The sequence below is a fragment of the Pelodiscus sinensis genome, chromosome 23 (assembly GCF_052426305.1).
Source record: "Pelodiscus sinensis isolate ZL-2025 chromosome 23, ASM5242630v1, whole genome shotgun sequence".
In the NCBI taxonomy this organism is placed as follows: domain Eukaryota; kingdom Metazoa; phylum Chordata; order Testudines; family Trionychidae; genus Pelodiscus; species Pelodiscus sinensis.
This window is the reverse complement of record NC_143074.1, coordinates 11176658-11196712: the sequence shown is the minus strand read 5'-3', so window position 1 is coordinate 11196712 and position 20055 is coordinate 11176658. Positions and strand designations below refer to the sequence as shown.

The 20055-nt window shown below is 55.9% G+C and overlaps 1 protein-coding gene across 3 annotated transcripts; it reads left to right on the top strand.

Moving 5' to 3' along the window:
* The first annotated feature begins 353 nt into the window (after nucleotides 1-353).
* Nucleotides 354-19926, top strand: FPGS (folylpolyglutamate synthase). Of its 3 annotated transcripts, XM_006119001.5 has the most exons (16): nucleotides 366-467; nucleotides 1290-1365; nucleotides 6932-7060; nucleotides 7258-7311; nucleotides 7537-7601; nucleotides 7736-7850; nucleotides 8354-8431; nucleotides 9302-9363; nucleotides 11259-11361; nucleotides 11695-11772; nucleotides 12220-12367; nucleotides 13852-13953; nucleotides 14651-14801; nucleotides 15310-15385; nucleotides 16224-16290; nucleotides 16804-19926. In XM_006119001.5, exons 2-16 carry the CDS (start codon nucleotides 1327-1329, stop codon nucleotides 17238-17240), a joined length of 1704 nt encoding a protein of 567 aa, XP_006119063.3. In that variant the 5' UTR covers nucleotides 366-467; nucleotides 1290-1326; the 3' UTR covers nucleotides 17241-19926. The 3 variants fall into 3 exon arrangements, with proteins under 3 accessions (XP_006119065.3, XP_006119063.3, XP_075761360.2); XM_006119003.5 differs by lacking the exon at nucleotides 1290-1365 and having other exon boundaries at nucleotides 354-467; XM_075905245.2 differs by lacking the exons at nucleotides 366-467; nucleotides 1290-1365 and adding an exon at nucleotides 2280-3282.
* Nucleotides 19927-20055: the final 129 nt, after the last annotated feature.

The following is a 20055-nucleotide window of genomic DNA, read 5'->3' as shown; positions in this document are numbered from 1 at the left end:
TCAATGGATCAGTGGCCCCTTACTTATAATAGGTTCCCCACCCCTGCACTACATGTTCAATGGACTACCCTTAACTTGGGCAACATGTATACATTCTCCTGCCAACAGTTCTTATTAAACCTGATAGGCACCTAATAGAAACTCGCAAAGGAGATCTTAATGGATTCATGTGCTGAAGGGAAACTTTCTTCGGGCAGTCAGTTTTCCATAGGGGTGGTTCAGTGTGCAGCAGCTCTTGTGAATTTGTTTGAGAAGGTGCAGCTGCTTTGTGGTGCTGGTAAACCAGAATAAACCCCGAGCCTTTGAAATGAGAGTACTGTGTGCAGAATGCAGCTGCTGATAACCTTTGTCCTTCAACTAGGCTAGTAGTGACGCTCACCAGCCAGAGTGAGGTCTGTAAACAGCAGGCAGCAGAGATCAAACTCACTTCAGAGCAGAAAGTAAGGATGATAAAGGACATGTATAAGGTAAATCTCTGGGATGGGGTTCGGGAACTAATAGAGAGTATTGGGAAGATTTTGGTGTAAGTGGCCTGAATCAAGTTAGCTGCAGGCAACAGGTGTCCCCTGCCAGTTGTGAAGAAACAATCACATGTCCCATTTAAAAAATATATTTCTCTTCCCCTGTGTGAATGTTTGAGAAAATGGGGAAAGTGAAGATAATGCTGTGGCACTGTAATGCTTATGCTCTGAGCAAGCAGGTAACTGTTCAGACACCTGTAATTAAGTCATTGATGTCTCCATTAGTGGCTCGATTTTAACTGTTTGCTCAGTCCTTACCCTGAAGAAAATAGATTTTAAAAGGGGCGGAGATTTCCTGTGGTTGGTTTTGAATAAGAATGGGTGCTGCTGTGGATGAGGGTAGAAGCTCAGGCAGTGGGCTCCAATCTCTTCTTGTGTTAGGAAATAGTTTGGATCTAGAAAGTATTTTTCTTGTGACAAGATAATGCTGAAAGTGTTAACTAGCTCCAGCCTCAAGGTACTGACAAGAACAAAATGTGGTCAACTCCTGCTGATACCTTGCTTTCCAGAGCAGTGTTGGAACCTTGGAAGATAGTTACTTCAGAGTAATGTTTCCCATTCTTTCCCTGTGTGTTTTCACTGAGGCACTTTGGGGTAAGAACTATCTTTGTTGTGTGTACAGTGCCTAGCACAATGCCTGGTCCATGACTGGGGCTCCTACTTGCTACCATGATTCAGGCAGTAGATGATGATCCTGAACCTCTGGTTCCTATACTAAAAAACGGTCTTTGCTACAGTTGTAATCTCTCGTTGAATCTCCACACTTAGCAACAGCCTTGCAAACTGTAGGAGAGAGAGTGGCTGAATGCGGTGGAGCTGCCCCTACACACGAAGAATTGAAATGGTAATTTCATTTTTTTATTTGAGGCTGTGCTACTAGCTTCACTGCTAAAGCTGTAAATACAGCTGAGTTGGGAATGCTGAATGGTTGGCTAATGGAGGTATTAGCTGGAATATGCCAATGGGGTTGTATCTTGCTTGGGCTTTCTGTTAAATTATTATTTGGGCCTCACCAAAAAATCCTTTTAGAAGATACCTCAGCAATGTCTAAGGGGGTGGAATACACGTTCCCTGTGCATTTGCAACATGAGGAGAAAACTGAAGGAAAAGTGTTTGGTTCAACTTAAAAAGTAGAGCATCTATTATGAATTTTTGTGGGGAGTTGGTTAGGCAGCCCCCAAAGTACCATGGCTGTAGTTGAGTTTCCTTAGGTGGGTGTGTTATGTTTTCATGGGTAGCCACTACCATAACATTCCATTTTGTAATAAAAGCAGCTTTTATTGAACTACCGTATTTTCCGGCGTATAAGGCAAATGGGCGTATTAACCGACCCCCTAATTTTCCAGTTAAAACATAGATTTTGGCCTATACTCGCCGTATAAGACTACCCCCCCTTCCGAGGCAACACCATTTAATAACATCAGATTTGATTTAAATAATTTTAATTAAAATGGTTTTGACTTACCGGTACTTAAAATCCTTCAAAATCCTCATCATGTTCATCCTCTGACATCATAAGTTCATCAATGACATCTTGTGGTTCACCTGCCAGGGGGCAGGGACACTTGCGCGCCTGGGGCCGGCCCCCCCCATAGCCATGCGCCCGGGGCCGGCGCTCCCCCTCCCGCCAAACGCCGCGCGCCCGGGGCTGGCCCCGAGCACTGTGTTGGGGACCACGGACATACAGTATCAGCACAGGGATGTTCTATACCCGGCGTGTAAGACGACCCCTGATTTTTGGGGGATGTTTTTAGTATAAAAAGTCGTCTTATATGCCGGAATATACGGTAACAGGATTGCTTGGACTTTGTGCTGCCTATTTGTGCCAGCTGCCCTTGAAATCCACAACATGCAGCATGCTGTGTGCATGCTGGTGGTTTTTCCTCACCATGTGCACTGGAGGGCTTTAGATTGTAAGCAGCGAGTGTGGGAATGTGGTTGTCTGGGGATGTTGCTCTGTAGACAGACTCTTGTTTCCACAGTTTCTCCAAAGAGGGACCAAGTCATGGTCTGTCTTCTCCAATGTAATTATGGGGGTTGGGCGGTGTGTAGCTCTTGGCAAGGTGCTGTGTGTAGGGAAGGAAGAAGATGGCTGCATCTGTACGAGATCAGCAGTGTCCCTTACTAGTTGTGGCAACACCGTAGTCATAATCCCGAAGGGTGCGTCTCCACAGCACCCTAAATTCGAAATGAGATACACAATTTGTGTAGCGCAAATTGCTCAACTTACTTTGAATCGATTTTGAAATAGCTTATGTTGAAATTTGGCGCGTCTACACAGCACCACATTTCCACCCATCCCTTATCGCTCCTGCAACCAGGTTTACTGGGATGGGGAAATAACATACCCGTTGTTTTGAAAAATATTTCGAAATAACGGGCAGCTTGTGTCGATGCAGGGTAGCTCTTTGGGGATCCCGGAGCAGGGTAGACGTGCCCTTATGAGCGAGGGACGATGTTTCCCTTGTAAGAGATTACGGTGCCCCTCACAATGATGGCTCCTTTGCCCTCATAAAGATGGCGGGCCAAGCCGCTGCGCCTGCGCACTGGTGGCGGGAGGCGGCCCCAGGGGCGGGGCGGATCCCCACGTGGAAGGGGTGAGGCGCGGCGCGATCCGTGGCGGGGCCGCCTGTCAGCAGGAGGCGGGATGGGCTCCCCCGGGCTTCGCGCGCTGCACTGCGCGCTGCGGCTGGCGGCGGCGGCGGGCGGGCAGCGCTGCTTCAGCACCAGGCCGGCCCGCGCGCCCAGGATGGAGTATCAGGTACCGCGCGGCCGGGTTACATCAGCCGGGACACGTGGGGGAGGGGGCCGGGCGTGGGTTTGGGGCAGCGCGTGGCACGAGGCGGGGGGGTTGCGTGGGCGCATCGCGTTTTGTTTGCAGCAGGCTTCTGCCGTGTGCGCACAGCCACGTGCGGGCGGGTCGGGGCTGCTGGGGGCCGCGCTGGGGTTGGCCCTGTTTCTAAATGGCGCTGGATGCTCTCTCGGGACTTGGCCCTCTGCAGTCGCTCCGGCCAAAGCCTCCGTGACCGGCTCCCTCCGCTTTGCCCATTCTGGTTTTTATTTTCCGTGGTGTGCGTCATACAGCCATTGTGTGTACTTAAAATTAGTTACAGCATGACTGCCGAGGGCTCCCTTCCTGCTAAGGTTCTCATAGCCAAGCTCGCCTAACGGGTTCTGCTTGCATCTCCCTGACTTGTTCTTTCTAGACTTTCTTCCCATTGATTGATTTTTTTTTTATTTTCTTCCCGGTGAAAAGACCCCATTGATTTCAATAGGCACCATACTTCCCAACCTTTTGTTTTAAGTATGTGGGGGGAAATGATTCAGCCAACTTTGGAAGTATTGGGGACACTGCTGAATAACTGAAATCACCCCTGTAACCCTCAGCATGGGTTGGATTGTCATGCAAGCATCCCTGTCTTGATCTGTCCAAGGCAGCTCTGAGGTCCACCTACACACCATCTTCTGTGATGAAATCCATCCATTGTTTCCTTAGCATCTCTTTTCTATAGCTGCTCCTGCCATTCTGCTTCCATGGGGTGTCCTTCCTCCATCCTCTGCTTGCATCCAAAGTGCACTTCCTGTATTTTGTCAAATTAAATGAAATCACTTCTGTACAAATAACATACTCACTTTTTTCACCACAATTCACAACTGCTTATGTGTGAGTATTAACATAGAAAATGGTTAGCAGTTGGCACTGATAGATAGTTTGTCCCTGACTTAAGTTGGAGGGTGAGGGAATGATGAACTGTCAGTTACAGTTGAAAATTGCATACTGAAAGTCTCTGTAGAATCTAAGATCTCTGTAGGATCACGAAACCGAAGAGCTTCTCTGTGTAACCTGAAGAGATATGTTCTCTCCAAGAGAATGGCATCGGAATATATGTAAATCGGTGACTGTTAGATGTCGGATGGCCTTCGAGGAATGAAATGCATAAAGCACTGCTAAAGTGATATTAAAGCAACTGAATTGAAATGTTGCATCCCATAATGTTCCAAAGCACCATTAACAGGGCTGGCTGCACCCATCCAATGTCTCCACTAGCGATTTGCGGTGTTTTCTGTGTCGCTTACTTTAGTTCCTCTTATAAAGTTACCGCCATCTGGGATGTGGGTATGTTAAACATCGCTGTGGGAATCATGATTTTTACACTTAATTACAATTTTTTTCCAAGCAACTTACGAGCATGCAGCTTCTTCTGTAGCATGAACAGAACGGGGTGTGGAGTCTAATTAAATGAAGTTGGGGCAGGAAGTGAGTCAGGATCACATGGAACTCAATCTTAAAACCTGCCTGAGTTGTGAGTAGTGTCAGTTTTGTACGTTAGGTGCCCTGATGTCCGTAGTCGTCATTAATAGTGATGGAGGGGAGTTTTGGTCCCTGGGCCAGGGACTGTTTCTTCATTAAATGTTTGTACAGCACCTAGCACAATGGTCAGTGATGGGAATCCCTTGTATTGTGATAGTGCCTAATAATAATTTGCGAGAGGTGCTGTGTAGCTAGGAAGTGCTGTGGGGCTGATGTCCTGTTCTCATTGGAGATGTGGGGGGAGCAGGGGTTCCAGTGCAGTGTGGGGAGGACCTGATTCTTTCCATCTGTAGTTCAGCTGAGAGAAGGTGAGAGGTAGAAAGTATGTCCAGTGTCTTTGCTCCTGAGAAACCCAGGAGATACAGTGTCCACCAATATAAATAGCCACATGCATCTGAAGGAGCGTGGCTAGTGCTTTTTATAGAGGCGAATTATGGGGAGTGTATCTGGTTACTGTCCCGCCCCTGCTAGAGCTGCAGTCTACCCCCAGAAGTACTTCTAAGAAACCCCAATAAATTGCTGCGCTGCATGAGGCATGTGGGAACGAAGCCTTCCCTGGGAAATGTATTAATCAGCGTTTGAAGAGGCTATTCTGGGCCTTGGAAAACCAAGACCTTAAAACACCCTGACGCAGATGGAAGTGGGTGAGATTATAGCCCTTCAAATGCTCTGCTCCAGGTACTGCTACCAGGGTCTCGTGACTGGGGCACTGGATTCTAATCCTGATTCTGCAGCGGGATGCCACGAGGCCCACTCTGTATCTGTTTCCCTTCTCACCTCAGACTGTCTCAGTTTGCACTGGAAACGCTTTGGTGCAGAGCGTCTCTCGTGCATATGGACCGTGCCTAGTGCAGTGGGACCTGGTCTGTCAGGCAGTACAAATAATGGAAAGAGGTGATGCTTACATTGCACTTAGTGTTCTGATGCAGACTGGGGGCTGATTTTACTGCCCTTGGAACTAGGGATGTAATAGTGTAGTCGATTAACCAATATGCAAAAGCATTATCGTTAATGCTACAGACTACACGCATTTCCCCATACCCCACCAGTAAATTTTTTAGCAGGCTGGCCAGCAGCCCGGCTCAGTTCTGGCTCGTGCCGGGTCTGGGCCTACCCCTGCTGTGGGTCTGCTTTTAAAATGTATTAGGAGCCAGGTGAGCAGGCAGCCTGGCTCAGTTTTGGCTCTTGTTGGGTCTGGGAGCTTAGACCCCTTCCCCTGTGATGGGCTGCTGCCACTCTGGGCTGCTGCCTCTTTATCAGAGGCAGCAACACAGGGTGACAGGCAGCCGGTCCGTGAGGGGAGCTCGTTTTTAAACTGGCTCCCCTAGTGGACCAGCTCCTGCTTGGCACCCCAAGCTGCTGCCTCTAAAGCAGAGATAGCAGTGTGGAGTGGCAGGGGGTTCTTTGGAGAGAGGCTGGAGTGCAGTGGCACCACTGGCTCTATGAGGGCTATAGAATATTTATATTGTTTATTTCAAATATATGTACCCCACCTTGCTATTTAAAATATTTGAGGCAGCTTACAACATTTTTAAAACACAATATAAATGTATATAAAAATTTAATTAAGAAGTAAAAAATTAAATAGAATAGTTGACTGATTCATGAGGTTACTCGACTATTCAGTTAACCAGTATTTAACATCCCTACTTGGAACGCACCCAAAGCACATGAGGACACCAGTGCTCCGGCTGGGCTTGTCTTGTGATCGACATACGCTCCGACCTCGCTCCCTGGGCTTTGGAAATGGTTACCGGAGCAGATCTCGTGAGCCTCCTGCCTCCTCTGGCAGCTGTCTGTCATTTTCTGAATTACTGCTGATCTGCTTCCTCTGAAGATCTCCCAGCCGCTTCACAACCTGGGAGGTCCCTTGCGCCCCTTATTTTTTGTGCGGCTCTGTTGGGAGCAGTGTGGGCTCAGGCTGCCTGGGAGCCCCTGAGCTTCATACGTAGGTCCAGGGGCTCCTTCGGGGGCGAACAGGAGACCCTTTTCTGGTGCACATGGGGCCTGGAATGTTGGCTCTTGGCATCGGTGCTGGTGCCCATCACCCCTCCCGTGGGCAGGAGCCGCTCTGTGCCTCACCCGAGTCTCGTTCCAGGATGCCATCCGGATGCTGAACACCCTCCAGACCAACGCCAATTACCTGGAGCAAGTGAAGCGGGAGCGAGGAGACCCCCAGGTGCAGCTGGAGGCCATGAAAGGCTTCTTGGAGCGAAGTGGGTTAAAGGTGAGAGCTGGGTGCTCTGAGCCCTCAGTGCTGCTCCTGGCCGCGTGCGGAGGGATGGGCGGCTGGAGGGGGTGGCGCAGGCTCCCCTCTCGGTGGGACTGGCTGTGAGCCCTCTGCCAAGCCAGCACAGTGAGGGGAGGGAGGTTCTCCCCAGCACTGACCTCCCCCTCGTGGGCTTGTTAACCTCTGTCTGGCAGGTCGAAGACCTAGATCAACTGAACATTATCCATGTGACTGGGACAAAGGGCAAGGTGAGTGGGGGTGTTGGGGATGTGGAATGGGCATGCGGGGGGAGGGAGTTTTGTGGGCGCCGGGCTCTGGGAGGGGATGGGCCAGCAGGCGGCAGGAGGGGAAATGACTAGGCCTTGTGCAGGGCGGCAGAGGGTTAGAGTGGTGCTGTGAGGGTGGGTGCAATCCAGGGGTTCCCTTTGCTGGGGAGGCCTGGCTTGATGACTAACGCTTCTGACTTCTCCCAGGGCTCGACGTGTGCCTTCACAGAGCGCATCCTCCGCAACTACGGCCTGAAGACCGGCTTCTACAGGTGGGCGGCCTGGTGGCTCCTGGGGCAGGCAGGGGTAGACTGAGTGGGTTGCTGTTGGGTGCCGAGCAGCACCTGGGGCAGTGAAATGGGGGAGTTATCCTGGGTGCTGACTGCGTGTTCTCCCGTCGCCCCAGCTCTCCCCACCTGGTCCAGGTACGTGAGAGGATCCGCATCAACGGGCAGCCAATCAGCAAGGAGCTCTTCAGCAAGTACTTCTGGCAAGTGTATAACCGGCTGGAGGAGACCAAGGTGCGTGCTGTGGGGCTTGGGAAGGGGGCAGTTGCTGTCTTAGGAGGGTGTAAGCCACAGTTGCCTCCCAGAGCTTGGGTGAGGAGTCAGGGCTTCTGTTCCTTGGCAGGAGTGTACCTGTGACCATGCCAAGGGCATCATCCTGGGGGGGTACAGTCACTGAATCTGGGGGTCAGGTGGCTGGCCCCAGGCTGGCTGAGTGTGGGGCCTGGTTCGGGCGGGTTATCTAGCACTTAGAGCTGAGTCCCCCTTGTTCTACTCCACCTCGGCCATGCTGGGCGTCTTGGGCCACTTGGTTCCCCCAGCTGCGTGGTGAAGCTGTGTAAATCTCTCAGATGAGCTGGGCTCTAGAGGTGCCGTCTGCCTGCTCCTGCCCTGTGGGACTGGGATGGCCCCTGCAGCGCAGGGAGGAGGCTCAGGGCAGTAGTTGGCTGTGGCATAGCAGTGGGGCTGGGGTAGAGCTGCTGTCCCTTAGTCCCCTCCGGTAACTGTCTGTCCTGCAGGACCCCGGCCACACCAGCATGCCTGCCTACTTTCGCTTCCTCACCATCATGGCCTTCCACGTCTTCCTGCAGGAGAAGGTATGGCACTCGCCCAAGTTCCAGCCAGTGCCCCCAGGTGCCAAGTGGCTGCAGCCCCCTAGGTGAGAGTGGTGGAGCTCTGGCCCCTGGAGCCCTGGGCCTTGTCCTTCTCTGGCCCCTGTTCCAGCCAGCCATCTGCCCCAGGACAGAGCAGGAACCTCGTCTTTCCTACGTGATTTATCTCCTTTTCTGGTTCTGTTCCCTGGGATACCTGGGAGGAGAGTCGTGGGATTCGCCCATTTGTAACTGCCTGTGTGTGTGACTTTTGCCCCCTAGTGGCTGCAGCCTATGGGGTAAAAGCTGTAATACTGCTGCGAGGCAGTGGAGCGTCTCCCTTAGCCTCCCAAGGGCAGAGGCCCGCACGTGTAGAGCTGAAAGTCCTTGGTTCATGCTCTCTTGGACACGTGCTGGCTGCAGTCTCGGGTCCCTGTGCATTCTAGTGATGTTTGCCTGCCTGTCCCTGCCCCTCTGTTCAAGCGGAGGTCCCGTGCATCTAGAGCAGTGTTTCTGAAAGTGCACCACAAAATCACTTTGAGAAACACACTTACTGGATGCCCCGGTTTGTTTATTTACTGGCTGGCTCCTCTTGGCTGCAAAGGACGAAACGGAGTCAATGGGAGCCGCAAGGCTCCATGGCCGCGGCGCCAGTAAATAAACAAACTGGGGCGGCCAGTTAATGTGTTTCTCAAAGTGATTTTGCGGCGCACTTTCAGAAACACTGCTCTAGAGGGTGCTGCAAGTAGGACGTACACTGCGCAAGGGTGCTGAGCCGCCTGTCCCTGCCCAGGGCTGTGCCACGGGTCAGTCTGTTTCCTGCAGTTTAGGCAGGGAGGCAACAGGCCCCTTAACATTCCCTTGTGTCTTCTCCAGGTGGATCTGGCTGTGGTGGAAGTTGGCATCGGGGGTGCCTATGACTGCACCAACATCATCAGGTAGGAGCAGACTGGGTGACAGACTGGGTGCCTCTGTGTGACACTGGTGTGTGGAGGCCACTGGCTCTTCCCGGAGCAGAGAGACCCTGAGCAGGGGAATTGGTCATTTAATGCATCCGAGGGTACTGAGGGAGTTGGCAAATGTCATTGTGGAGCCTTTGGCCATTATCTTTGAAAACTCATGGAGATCGGGAGAGATCCCGAATGATTGGAAAAAGGCAAATGTAGTGCCCATCTTTAAAAAGGGAAGGAGGACAATCCAGGGACCTACAGATCAGTCAGTCTTACCTCAGTCCCTGGAAAAATCAGAGGGGATCCTCAAGGAATCCATTTTGAAGCACTTGGAAGAGGGGAAAGTGATCAGGAATAGTCAACATGGATTCATGAAGGGCAAGTCGTGTCTGACCAATCTGATTAGCTTCTATGATGAGGTAACTGGCTCTGTGGATATGGGAAAGTCAGTGGATGTGATATACCTTGATTTTAGCGAAGTTTTTGATACGGTCTCCCACAATATACTTGCCAGCAAGTTAAGCGAGTGTAGATTGGATACATGGAGTGTAAGATGGATAGAAAGCTGGCTAGGCTGTCGGGCCCAACGGGTAGTGATCAGTGGCTCCACGCCAGGTTGGTGGTCAGTTTCTAGCAGAGTACCACAAGGATCTGTTCTAGGACCTGCTTTGTTCAACATTTTTATTAATGACCTGGATGAGGGGATGGATGGCACCCTCAGCGAGTTCGCAGATGACACTAAGCTAGGGGGAGAGGTAGATACGCTGGAGGGCAGGGATAGGGTCCAGAGTGACCTAGACAAATTAGAGCAGTGGTTCCCAAACTTTTTGGCATCTCGCCCCCCTTTTTGATTTTTGAAAAACCCTCAGGCCCCCCTCACCCCCAAATAGCAGCAAAACTTGTTGAGAAAAAGAAAAAGGGAACTGAACAGGGAAGCAAAACTTGATATGGAGGGGAGGCTGAATCGCCTCGTGCCCTCCCCCCCGGAATTTCTTCATGCCCCCTGGGGGGCACACCCCCCAGTTTGGGAACCCATGGATTAGAGAATTGGGCCAAAAGAAATCTGATGAGGTTCAATAAGGACAAGTGTAGAGTCCTGCACTTGGGATGGAAGATTCCCAAGCATTCTGGAGTATTGACAGAAGAATCCCAACAATTCTGGAATATTGTGTCCAGTTCTGGGCCCCCCACTATAGAAAGGATGTGGACACATTGGAGAGGGTCCAGCAGAGGGCGACCAAAATTACTAGGGGGCTGGAGTGCATGACCTATGAGGAGCGACTGAGGATTTCAGGTTTGTTTAGTCTGCAGAAGAGAAAAGTGAGGGGGGATTTCATAGCAGCCTTTAACTACCTCAAGGGAGGTTCCAAAGAGGATGGAGAGAGGCTGTTCTCAGTACTGGTGGATGGCAGAACGAGGAGCAATGGTCTCAAGTTACAGTGGGAGAGGTCCAGGTTGGATATTAGGAAAAACTGTTTCACTAGGAGGGTGGTGAAGCACTGGGATGGGTTACCTAGGGAAGTAGTGGAATCTCCAGCCCTAGAGGTTTTTAAGTCTCGACTTGACAGAGCCCTGGCCGGGTTGATTTAGTCGGGATTGGTCCTGCCTAGAGCAGGGGGCTGGACTTGATGCCCCCTGAGGTCTCTTCCAGCTCTATGGTTCTATGATAGTTCTTGACCCTTCTGACACAGGGGCCCAGTGCTAGTGACTGGTGGGGATGCTTGGCCAGGGAAGCCATTCACTGTCCCTGTGGCGAAAGGGGCTTCCAGCTGTGCTGGGCCTGGCTCTGTGCTGTTTCCATCAGCCCAGCTGGTGCCCTGAGATCTGGGGTGTCCTGGGCGCTAGCTCCTGGCACGGGGCGCTCAGCTTCTCTCTGTCTCTAGGAAGCCCATTGTGTGTGGGGTCTCCTCGCTGGGGATCGACCACACCAGCATCTTGGGGGACACCATTGAAAAAATCGCCTGGCAGAAAGGGGGCATCTTCAAGGTAGGGTCGAGACTGCAGGGGGCATGATGGGGTCTTGGATGGGGCTGGTCCAGAATCCTGGCTTAGCAGGACAGCAGCTCTTTGCCACGACAGCTTCAGCTCCTGGCCACGGCTGGCAAGTGAACTCCCTGACATAGGAGGCTGATCCCAAGCCAGGGCAGCATGGGGGTGGAGCCCACCTAAGAGGCAAACTCTGAGTCTGAGTGAGGGTCCCAGCTCACCCCTTAGTGTCGGGATCTGCCCCTGCCCCGCAGCCTGTCCCTGGAGTCCTGCTGTTGGTGTGGGAATGAGGGGCCTTGAAGCCAGACCCATGACTCTCTGCGTTGCTTTCAGCCTGGGGTGCCTGCGTTCACGGTGCTGCAGCCGGAGCGGCCCCTGGAGGTGCTGAGGGAGCGAGCCAAGCAGAGCCCGGTGAGTTCTTGGGGTTCGCACACCTCAGCTGCAGCCTCCTTTCCTCTCTGCTGTCACTGGGCCCGCCTGCGTCTGAGCAGGCGACTCTCCCAGCTGCACCCACTCCATATGCCAGCTGGTGCCTACCCCTTTGGATGGTGCTGGCCAGGGCCTGTGTCCCAAGATCTCACCAGACCCTTCCTTCTTCCCAGGAGAGGGTCAGGGTCCTGCGGCCCTGCTCACGCTGGATCCTTTGCAGGGTCTGTGATCCCGGGGCTCTCACGTTTCTCCTCTGCAGCAGCTGGGTGTGGGTGCTGCTGGTGCCAGCGCCCCTCGGGGTCTCTCTGCACGTGGCAACATGCTGGCCCATGAGTGTCAGCCCAGGGCCCTGGGGTGGCCTCAGTTGCTGCAGACCCAGCTGGAGGGTCTTGTCCAGCTGCTCACCCTCTGTCCCCTGGCTCTGTGCAGTGCCCACTTTACCTGTGCCCCGACTTGGATGCCTTTGAAGAGGTCGCTAAGGCTCTGCAGCTGGGGCTGGCGGGTGAACACCAGCGATCGAATGCCACTCTGGCCCTGCAGCTCTCGCGGGCCTGGCTGCAGCAGCAGGGCTATCAGGGTAAGTGCGTGGGGGAGGGGAATGGGGGGCTGGGGCCCCCTCTCCTCACACTGGACGGCGCATCCCAGCCCTGCTCTTGTTCCTCGATAAGGGCACTGGGAGAGCTGTGCCTGGGCTGCGCTTCAGTGCGTGTGCTCGCAGGGCTCCGGGCAGGGGGCTGTGATGCAGCATGTGACCCTTCAGCCTGGCGCTGCTGGGCAGAGCTTCCCAGAGCCTGGCATGTGACGCACCCCCAGCTTCGTGTTTCCAGCCACGTCCCTGGAGACCCTGGTTGGTGTTTCCCCGGTGACCTGAGGAGCCTGGGCTGGGAGCCAGCCCCTTAGCACTTGATGGGGAGAGCTCTCAGTCTGCAGAGACAGGCCAGCAAGTCACCACCATGCTGGGAACGAAGGGGCCACCCCGCTGGGGAGGGCTGTGGGACCCTTGGGGTAGTTTGAATTCTAAGGCTTTTTTCTTTTTACAAATATTTAAAATGAAATATGGATTTAATACAGAATACTTGTTTGTACGCCTGGGGGGCGACTGTCACATGGGCTGGGACCCAGCATCTGCCTCCAGCAGACACCGCCGGGAGCCCTCTGGATGTTCCAGCTCTGAGCTCAGATGGGCTTTGTTCTCAAATTATGAATATTTATGATTCCACCCACCTCAGACTTACTCTCCAGCTCACTGAAGTTTATGTATCCAAAACATGGAAGGTGGTTTTGTTCAAGCCTCCTACGCTAGTTTGTGTTGTGAAATTCCAGTTACCAGCCTAATGCAGCTTGACACAGATGAGCGAAATGTTAATTGCAGTGGAAGCTCAGAGTTACAAATTGACCGGTCGTCCCCAGGAGGCAGCAGAAACGAACACAGAACAGAACCATGTGACGTGCGCTACTGAGAAAAGGGGAAACCAGCCGTTTCAAAAGTGGATTATGTCAATGTTCTGTTAACTTTTGAAAGAACAGCCCTGACGTATTCAGAGTTCAGCAACCCTCTGTTCCCAAAGCATTCATAGTGCTGAGGATCTGCTGTATCTGGGCCATAAGCAATAGAGCGTTTTCTAATGTACAAAAAATGTACAATTGACAAGAATCTGAAAGTATTAGGCTATATTGTTGCTTAAATGTGTGCGGCTCAGTGTTCTCACCTGCGGAGCAAAGGAAGGTACCAAATCGAGTGTGAACATTCCTTTTAGCTGTAAATTGCCCCATTTTAAGTCTTGTTTCAGTCCAGGACAATGCACCTTTCTCCAGAAAAGAACTGAAATACAAATCAAAACCTGGATTTAAAATTGACCTTTTGATCTGAGGTTTTCCACTCAGTTATTTCCACTAAGCTTTGATTGAAATCAGCCCCCTGGTTCCTCGGGCACCTATGCCGGGTGGCTCCCCCAGCTGCCTGGAGTCTGCATGTGAGGAGTGAAGGGCAGGTGACGGGGCTACCGGCGGCTGTGGGGGCTCTTTGGACGGTGACTCAGCCCCACTTCCATCTCCTTGCAGGTACTGAGGAGCTGAAGGATTTGCAGCCAGGTGCTGAGCTACTGCGCAAGAGATCTGTGCCCCTGGCACCTGTGTTCAGGCCCAGTGGCTCTATGGTGCAAGGTAAGGACGTGGGTGTGTCCCGCCCTGCTGCTCCTTTGGTGCCCCCGGCCTGACGTGTGTCACTCACGAGGCCCAGGCCCTGCTGCCCTTCAATGCTTCCTGTTCCTTAGTTTTAACCCTTAAGAGCCTGGTGCCTCCTGGGCTGCCAGCAAGTGCGGAGGGTGATTGTCCATCCCCAGCCTCCCATGTTGGGCATTTCCCCCGCAGTTTGCTGGCAAAGGTCACGCTCTCGCCCCACTGCTGTGGGTCACTGTCGGGCTCCTTGCCTCTGGCAGGGCTGGTGCCTCGCAGCCGGCACTAGAACTGGTGAGGCTGGCTGCTGTGGCTGCCTCAGGGGAGGGGCAGCAGGATGGGCTGCCACAGGGCTCTGGGGAGCTTGGTACTGGAATAAGGGGAGCCTGGCGGGGGGAGGGGAGGCCTTGAAGGAATGGCTCCAGGTGGGCTGCGCAAACCGAGGTGCTGGTCGCAGTGCAGCCAGCCTGCCCCCAGGCCCGTCCCCATCCACTGCTGAGCCAGGTCTGCCCTGGACCCCAGCCCCCTGCTCTCTGGTCCCATAGTCCCTCCTCCCCTCGTGCTGCGCAGCTTAGTTCGCCTGGTAGCTGGTGGGAACACTGGGGGCTGGCGTGCTGGGTCCCGTCCAGAGTAGCAGGGAGGCCGGGTGGGCCTCTCCCCGCTCACGGCCCCTTCTCCCCCCCAGGTTTGCAGGACACGGAGTGGCTGGGCCGCACGCAGGTGCTGCAGCACGGGGCGGTGACGTGGTACATCGACGGGGCTCACACCACCAGCAGCGTGCAGGCCTGCGTGCGCTGGTTCCGCCAGGCAGCCCTCAACAAGGAGAAGCCGGTGGAGTAAGGAGCCTGAGCCGCGGGGAGGGAGAGTGGCCGCTCTGCGGTCGCAGGCTTGCGCGAGGCTTTCCCAGAGAGGGGCCAGTTGGATGGAGAGCGAGCTCCTGTGGCCTATCTAGGGGGATCCTAGTGCTGGAGACCTCAGTGGGTCATGGAGTCCAGTTGGCCCAAAGCAGGACCAACTCCAACTTCAGTCCTGCCCATCAGCCATGCCACGGCTGCAGTGCGAGCAGCGCCTGCCTTTCCCTGTCGAGGGGGGACCTTGTCTTGAAGGGGACGTACGTGAGGAGAAGGATGGAGGCTTTCTCTCTGCACCCTGCGTGGTCCCAGGACATTGGGTGGGGTGGGAAGAGGGCCCACCTGTCCTGCTGAGTGTGGGCCAGGCCTTTGGTCAGGGTTGCTGGACTTCCTGGGCCATCCGAGGTGGTAGCAGCCAGCACCAGAGTGAGGTGAGAGTGATTGGCGCCCCCCTCCCTCCCAGCTGACTGAGCTGGTCCTGTCTCGTCTGCAGTGGCTCCGAGGTCCGGGTGCTTCTCTTCAACGCCACAGGAGACCGGGACGCGGCTGCTCTGCTCAAGCTGCTGCTGGTGAGACTGTCTGGTGTCAGGCACTGCCCCAAGGCACAGCCAGGGGGTGGGGGCTGGAGCCAGGCCGGGCAGGTGCGTTTGTGAGGGTGGGGGAGGCGGCTGCTGGACCCTGTGAAGAGAGCCGCTCACGTGTTGGAGGTGGAGGAGGGTGGTTACGGATGGTGCCTGTGGGTTCCAAGGCTGCCAGCATCCCGCTCGGGCCCGGACTCCTGGGTTCTGTTCTCAGCTCTGCACCAACCTGGGCTGGGTATTTTCCCACTTTTCCTTTTCCGTGCCATGGGGTATCGCCGGCCTCTTCCCTCGGGCGGGAGCTGATGGGGGGCTCTGCGTTGCTGGGCGGGCTTGGAGTCACATGGCCTGGCCCAGATGGGGGCTGCCCCCTTCCCCGGCACCCGCCTGGCTGTTTAGGGTCTGTCTTCTCTTATTTGGACACCTACCGCAGGGCGCCACCAAGTGGTGCTAGTGCCTGCTCTTGTCAGCTGCTGCTGCTGTAACAACCCTTCCCTGGCCTCCCTGCATGGGGGGGAGGAGGGTGTCTGGATTTGCCCCGTTAGTGGCAGAAGTGAAAATGGGAGGGGGCGGTTTCCAGTGGATTTGCCCAATAGCCCCTGCAGGAATAGGACCCAGGCGTCCTGGCTAGAATGCTCCAGCGGAAATAATGCCTGATGCTGAGCCAGTAGCCAAGGTCCTTCCCCCTCCCGCTGCCATACCCTCCTTCTCCTTCTCCTTTGCGGCTCTCCCCCCCCCCCCCCCCCCCCCCAACGGGCTGCCCATGGCTACAGTACCCAGCCACTGGCTGGCCTGGATCGTTGTGCTGACGCTCTCTCTTGTGCCCCAGCCTTGCCAGTTCGACTACGCTGTCTTCTGCCCCAACTTCACGGAGGTGTCTGCGGTGGGCAACGCGGGTCAGTACCTTGGGGGTGGGCTGGGTCGGCTGGGAGTCTGCTCGGGCGCTAGCCCTGGGGCAGGAATGTCCCTAGGTGGGAATATTCCTGCCTCACAGGCACGGGTTGGCTCAAGGCCTAAAACCCTCCTCACTGGACTTTTCTGCAGGGAGTTGGAGTCTCTTGTGGATTCCTGCTCTGCTTGTACCATGTCAGCAGCGCTGGTTGGTCCATGGTGTCCTGGGTTCTTGGGGATGCCTGTGCTGCTTCCGCAGGCCCTTCGCCCCACCTCTTGGCCCCACACAGCCAGGTCTGGGGTTGTGGATTCCTCTGCTGGCTCCACGGCTCTTCCCTGTTGTCCTGTTCCGAGTCCCCTCTTGTCTGTGCCCCGTCTACTCTGGAGGGTTGGGTTTGCTGGATGGGTGTGTGCACGTTGGCTTGGTGCCCCCCCCCCACCCCAGCTGCCCGTCCCTCCTCACGGGGAGGGGCCATGCACAAGGCTACTTGGATGGCAGCTCACTCTCCCCTTTGCAGACCAACAGAACTTCAACGTCACCCTGGAGAACGTGCTGACCCGCTGCCTGGAGAACCAGAAGCAGTGGAACGGGCTGATGGAGGAGAAAGTGGGGCAGGACCCCTGGCTGTCGCACCCCATGCAGGTGGAGGGGGTGGGCAGGCTGCTGAAGCCTGACCCTCTGCGCAGCCCCCTGCTCTTCGTGCCCACCGCCGAGCGCCCTCTCAACTCCAACTCGCTGGTCTTCCCCTGTATCTCCCACGCCCTGCAGTGGATCACCCAGGGGAGGGACCCGCACTTCCAGGCACCTGCCACCAAGGGGCTCCACCTACACCCCGTGGCTGGGAGTGGCGCCGTCTTGCTCCAGGAAGCAGCTGCCATCCGCGTGCTGGTCACGGGAAGCCTGCACTTGGTGGGCGGAGTCTTGAAGCTGCTTGACCAATCACTCTCGCAGTAGCGGGTGCCAGTGGGTGGGCCCTGCCTTTTACTTGAATATTCCTGGACACCTTCTGCCAGCTGTTCCGAGCTGGTGTCCCCTGAGCTGGGCTGCTGCTGGCCTGGGGGCTGGGCACTGCATGTGCTGCTGGATTCTCATGCTGAGCCCTTTTCAGCAGGCGCATCCACCCTAAGGACTGTGCTGAGCCTTTGTGGCAGTGTCATCTGGGCCCTGGTCTCGCGTTCAGCCTCTCGTTACTGGCAGGACTTGGGCTTGGCCTCTTCAACTTGCCAGGCCCCTTGCAGCAGCCAGAGGCTCCCTGTCCTGGCTGTTGGGCAGCTCCCCTGCAGGCCTGGCGTGAAGTCTCCCGGCTGATCTCAGCCCATGGGGCTGGCTGCGCTCTACATTTACTTGATGTTTCATGGCACTGTCCCCTGGGAGCTCCGCTTGGGTGGGCTCAGCCTGGCCTGTGCTGTCCTGCCTGTCTGTGCTCTGGGCCCTGCGGAGGGCCGAGGCAGGCGCCAGGTTTTCAGGCAGTTCCTCTGCTGTGGTCAGGCCTTCCTCTACTTGGCAGATGCCCACACGCGATCAGTCTCCCCTGGCTGGTGCTGGGCCTTTGTTGGGAGCTGCCCCAGCCACCTTGCAGAAATGAGCCTGTCTGGGAAATCTACCCCTGCCCTGGTGCCTTTTTCTCCTCCTGGTGTCTGTTCCATTGGGCTGCACGAGCCGAGTGGGGCATGATCCAAGACTGGGCTCGCCCTGGGGGGTGGCCACAGCCAAGACCTGCCACCTGCCCATAGCATCGGTTCTGGCTGGGTGCTCGGCAGAGGCTGTTGGTGCTGGGGTGTCCGGCTTGGGGTCCCAAGGAACAGCCTGTGAGCGGTGCGGCTGGAGCTGCGACCTGAGCTCTTTCCCACCCATTGGAGCAGGGCGTGTTGATGCTGCCCAGGGGTGAGAGCCATGCACTGTGGTGCCAAGGACTGTGCTCTTAGTGGCCTACTACTGTGAACGTCTCCCGGGTGCCCCGGGCAGTGGGTCCGTGCGCACTAGTGTCAGCGTAGTGTAGGTCTGTCTGCATGGGGGCCGAGACTCCGCTCTCCTGGCAATCTCCCCACCCCTGTCCTGGACTGCGGCAAGTGAGGGGGCGATCACCCCTCCCCCAACCTGGGCTGTTGGCAGGCAGGTGCAGGCTGGGCCCCTCTGCTGGCCTGTGTCTGGTGGGCAAGGGGCTGGGCTCAGGCCCTAGCAGCTGGGCTGCGTTCTGGGCCTTAGGCAGTTCTCACTGGGCTTGCACTGATGCTGGCCTGGTTGCTTTGAGCAGCGGCTTCACCCCCAGCAGCGGCCGGGCAAGCGTTGGATGCTGGGGACCAGGCTGAGCTGTGAGGGGCCTGTGCCCAGCAGCGACTTCGGAGAGCCAAGTCCCTCTGGCGCAAGGGGTGTGGAAACAGGCTCCAGGAGCTGCCTGCGGTTGCAGCTTTGCCAGCATCTTTTGCTGCTGTCTGGGGGGTATGCTCCGTGCAGAGACCCCAACAGCTGCCCTAGGCCAGGCAGCAAGCTACCCACCCCTGCTCGGACACCCAGCCTGCCTGGGGCAGCCATGTAGCGCTGACTGCTGCTTGCGTGCAGGGCAGCCTTTGCCAGGGGAGCTTTGGAGGCCTGTGAGTGGAGCTCCGTGTCCCCCAGCATGTCAGTGCCCTTCCCAGCGTGGGCGGGCTGCGTAAGGAGGCCCTGTCGGGCAGCATGACACTGATGTTGTGGAGTGGCTGGGCCGTGCGCTGCATTGTGCGCACCCCTTGCATTTGCCTCACTAGTTACTCCTGTGTGCCTTGCTGCTGCTGCCCAGACCATGGGAGAACTTAGCTGCGTTCAGCCCAGAAGGTAGGGAGGGCAGAGCTACTGGCTCAGCCCTTTATGTGCTGGCAGGTGTCTCCCCCCGCCCCCTCCTGGCTGTTGCTGGGTTCGCTGAAGGCAGCCTTGGGTGTGACCCAGCTGCACTTGGGGGGAGGGGCAGTGTCTGATGCCCTAACCCATCCCCAGTGAGTCATGGGGGACCGACCTGGGCAAATCTCAAACTGCTGCAAGCTTGGGCCCTAGCATGTCCCCCTCTCATCCAACTAACGGACTTGGGCCCAGCCTCTCTGTGTTGGGGTGTGTATGTCTGGGTGACAGATTAATGCTGCTGCAGCCTGATCCACGTACCTCCTGGGCAACTGGTGTAGCAACAAACTACTGACAGGCGGGGCCTGGCCTGCGGCCTCTGGCAGCAGAGGTGGGGTGAGAAGCCCTGGCTTGGCCACGGAGCTGGGCTTTGGCAAGGTAGCAGGAAGACCGAGGATCATTGGAGCCAAGTTGCTGGTGCCCTAGTGTGGCCTGTAAGTGGCGCAGGTTGTCCCCCCCAGCAGGGAGATGGGGCCGAGCTGCCTACGTTTGCACAGACGGCCAATGCACCCGTGTTGTGCTGCCCAGGGCTGGGTGCCCCGTACTTGGGAGATGGCGACTGACAGGCTCTGAGGCAGGCTGCAGCTGTCTGCACAGCTAGGGAGCAGGGTCTGTTTGCCCTGCAATTGGGGGTGTTAGTGCAGTGCGGCCAGGCAGCCCTGCCTTAACACAAGCACCAGTCACAGTGAAGCTGGGGCTGTGGGACCTAGTCCTACACGGGTGCCAGGCTCTGGGGCACCTTGATGCAGCTTCTTTGCTCTTGGAGCAGGCTCCACCCTGGCCTGGGGAATGTCTGCCCTTGTACCTCACGGCAGCCTGCAGGTTCTGGGGCCCACGTGAAGGCAGGTTGGAAGGGGCTCCCTGTGCCTGCTGCTCCGAGGCGAGATGTTACCGAGTC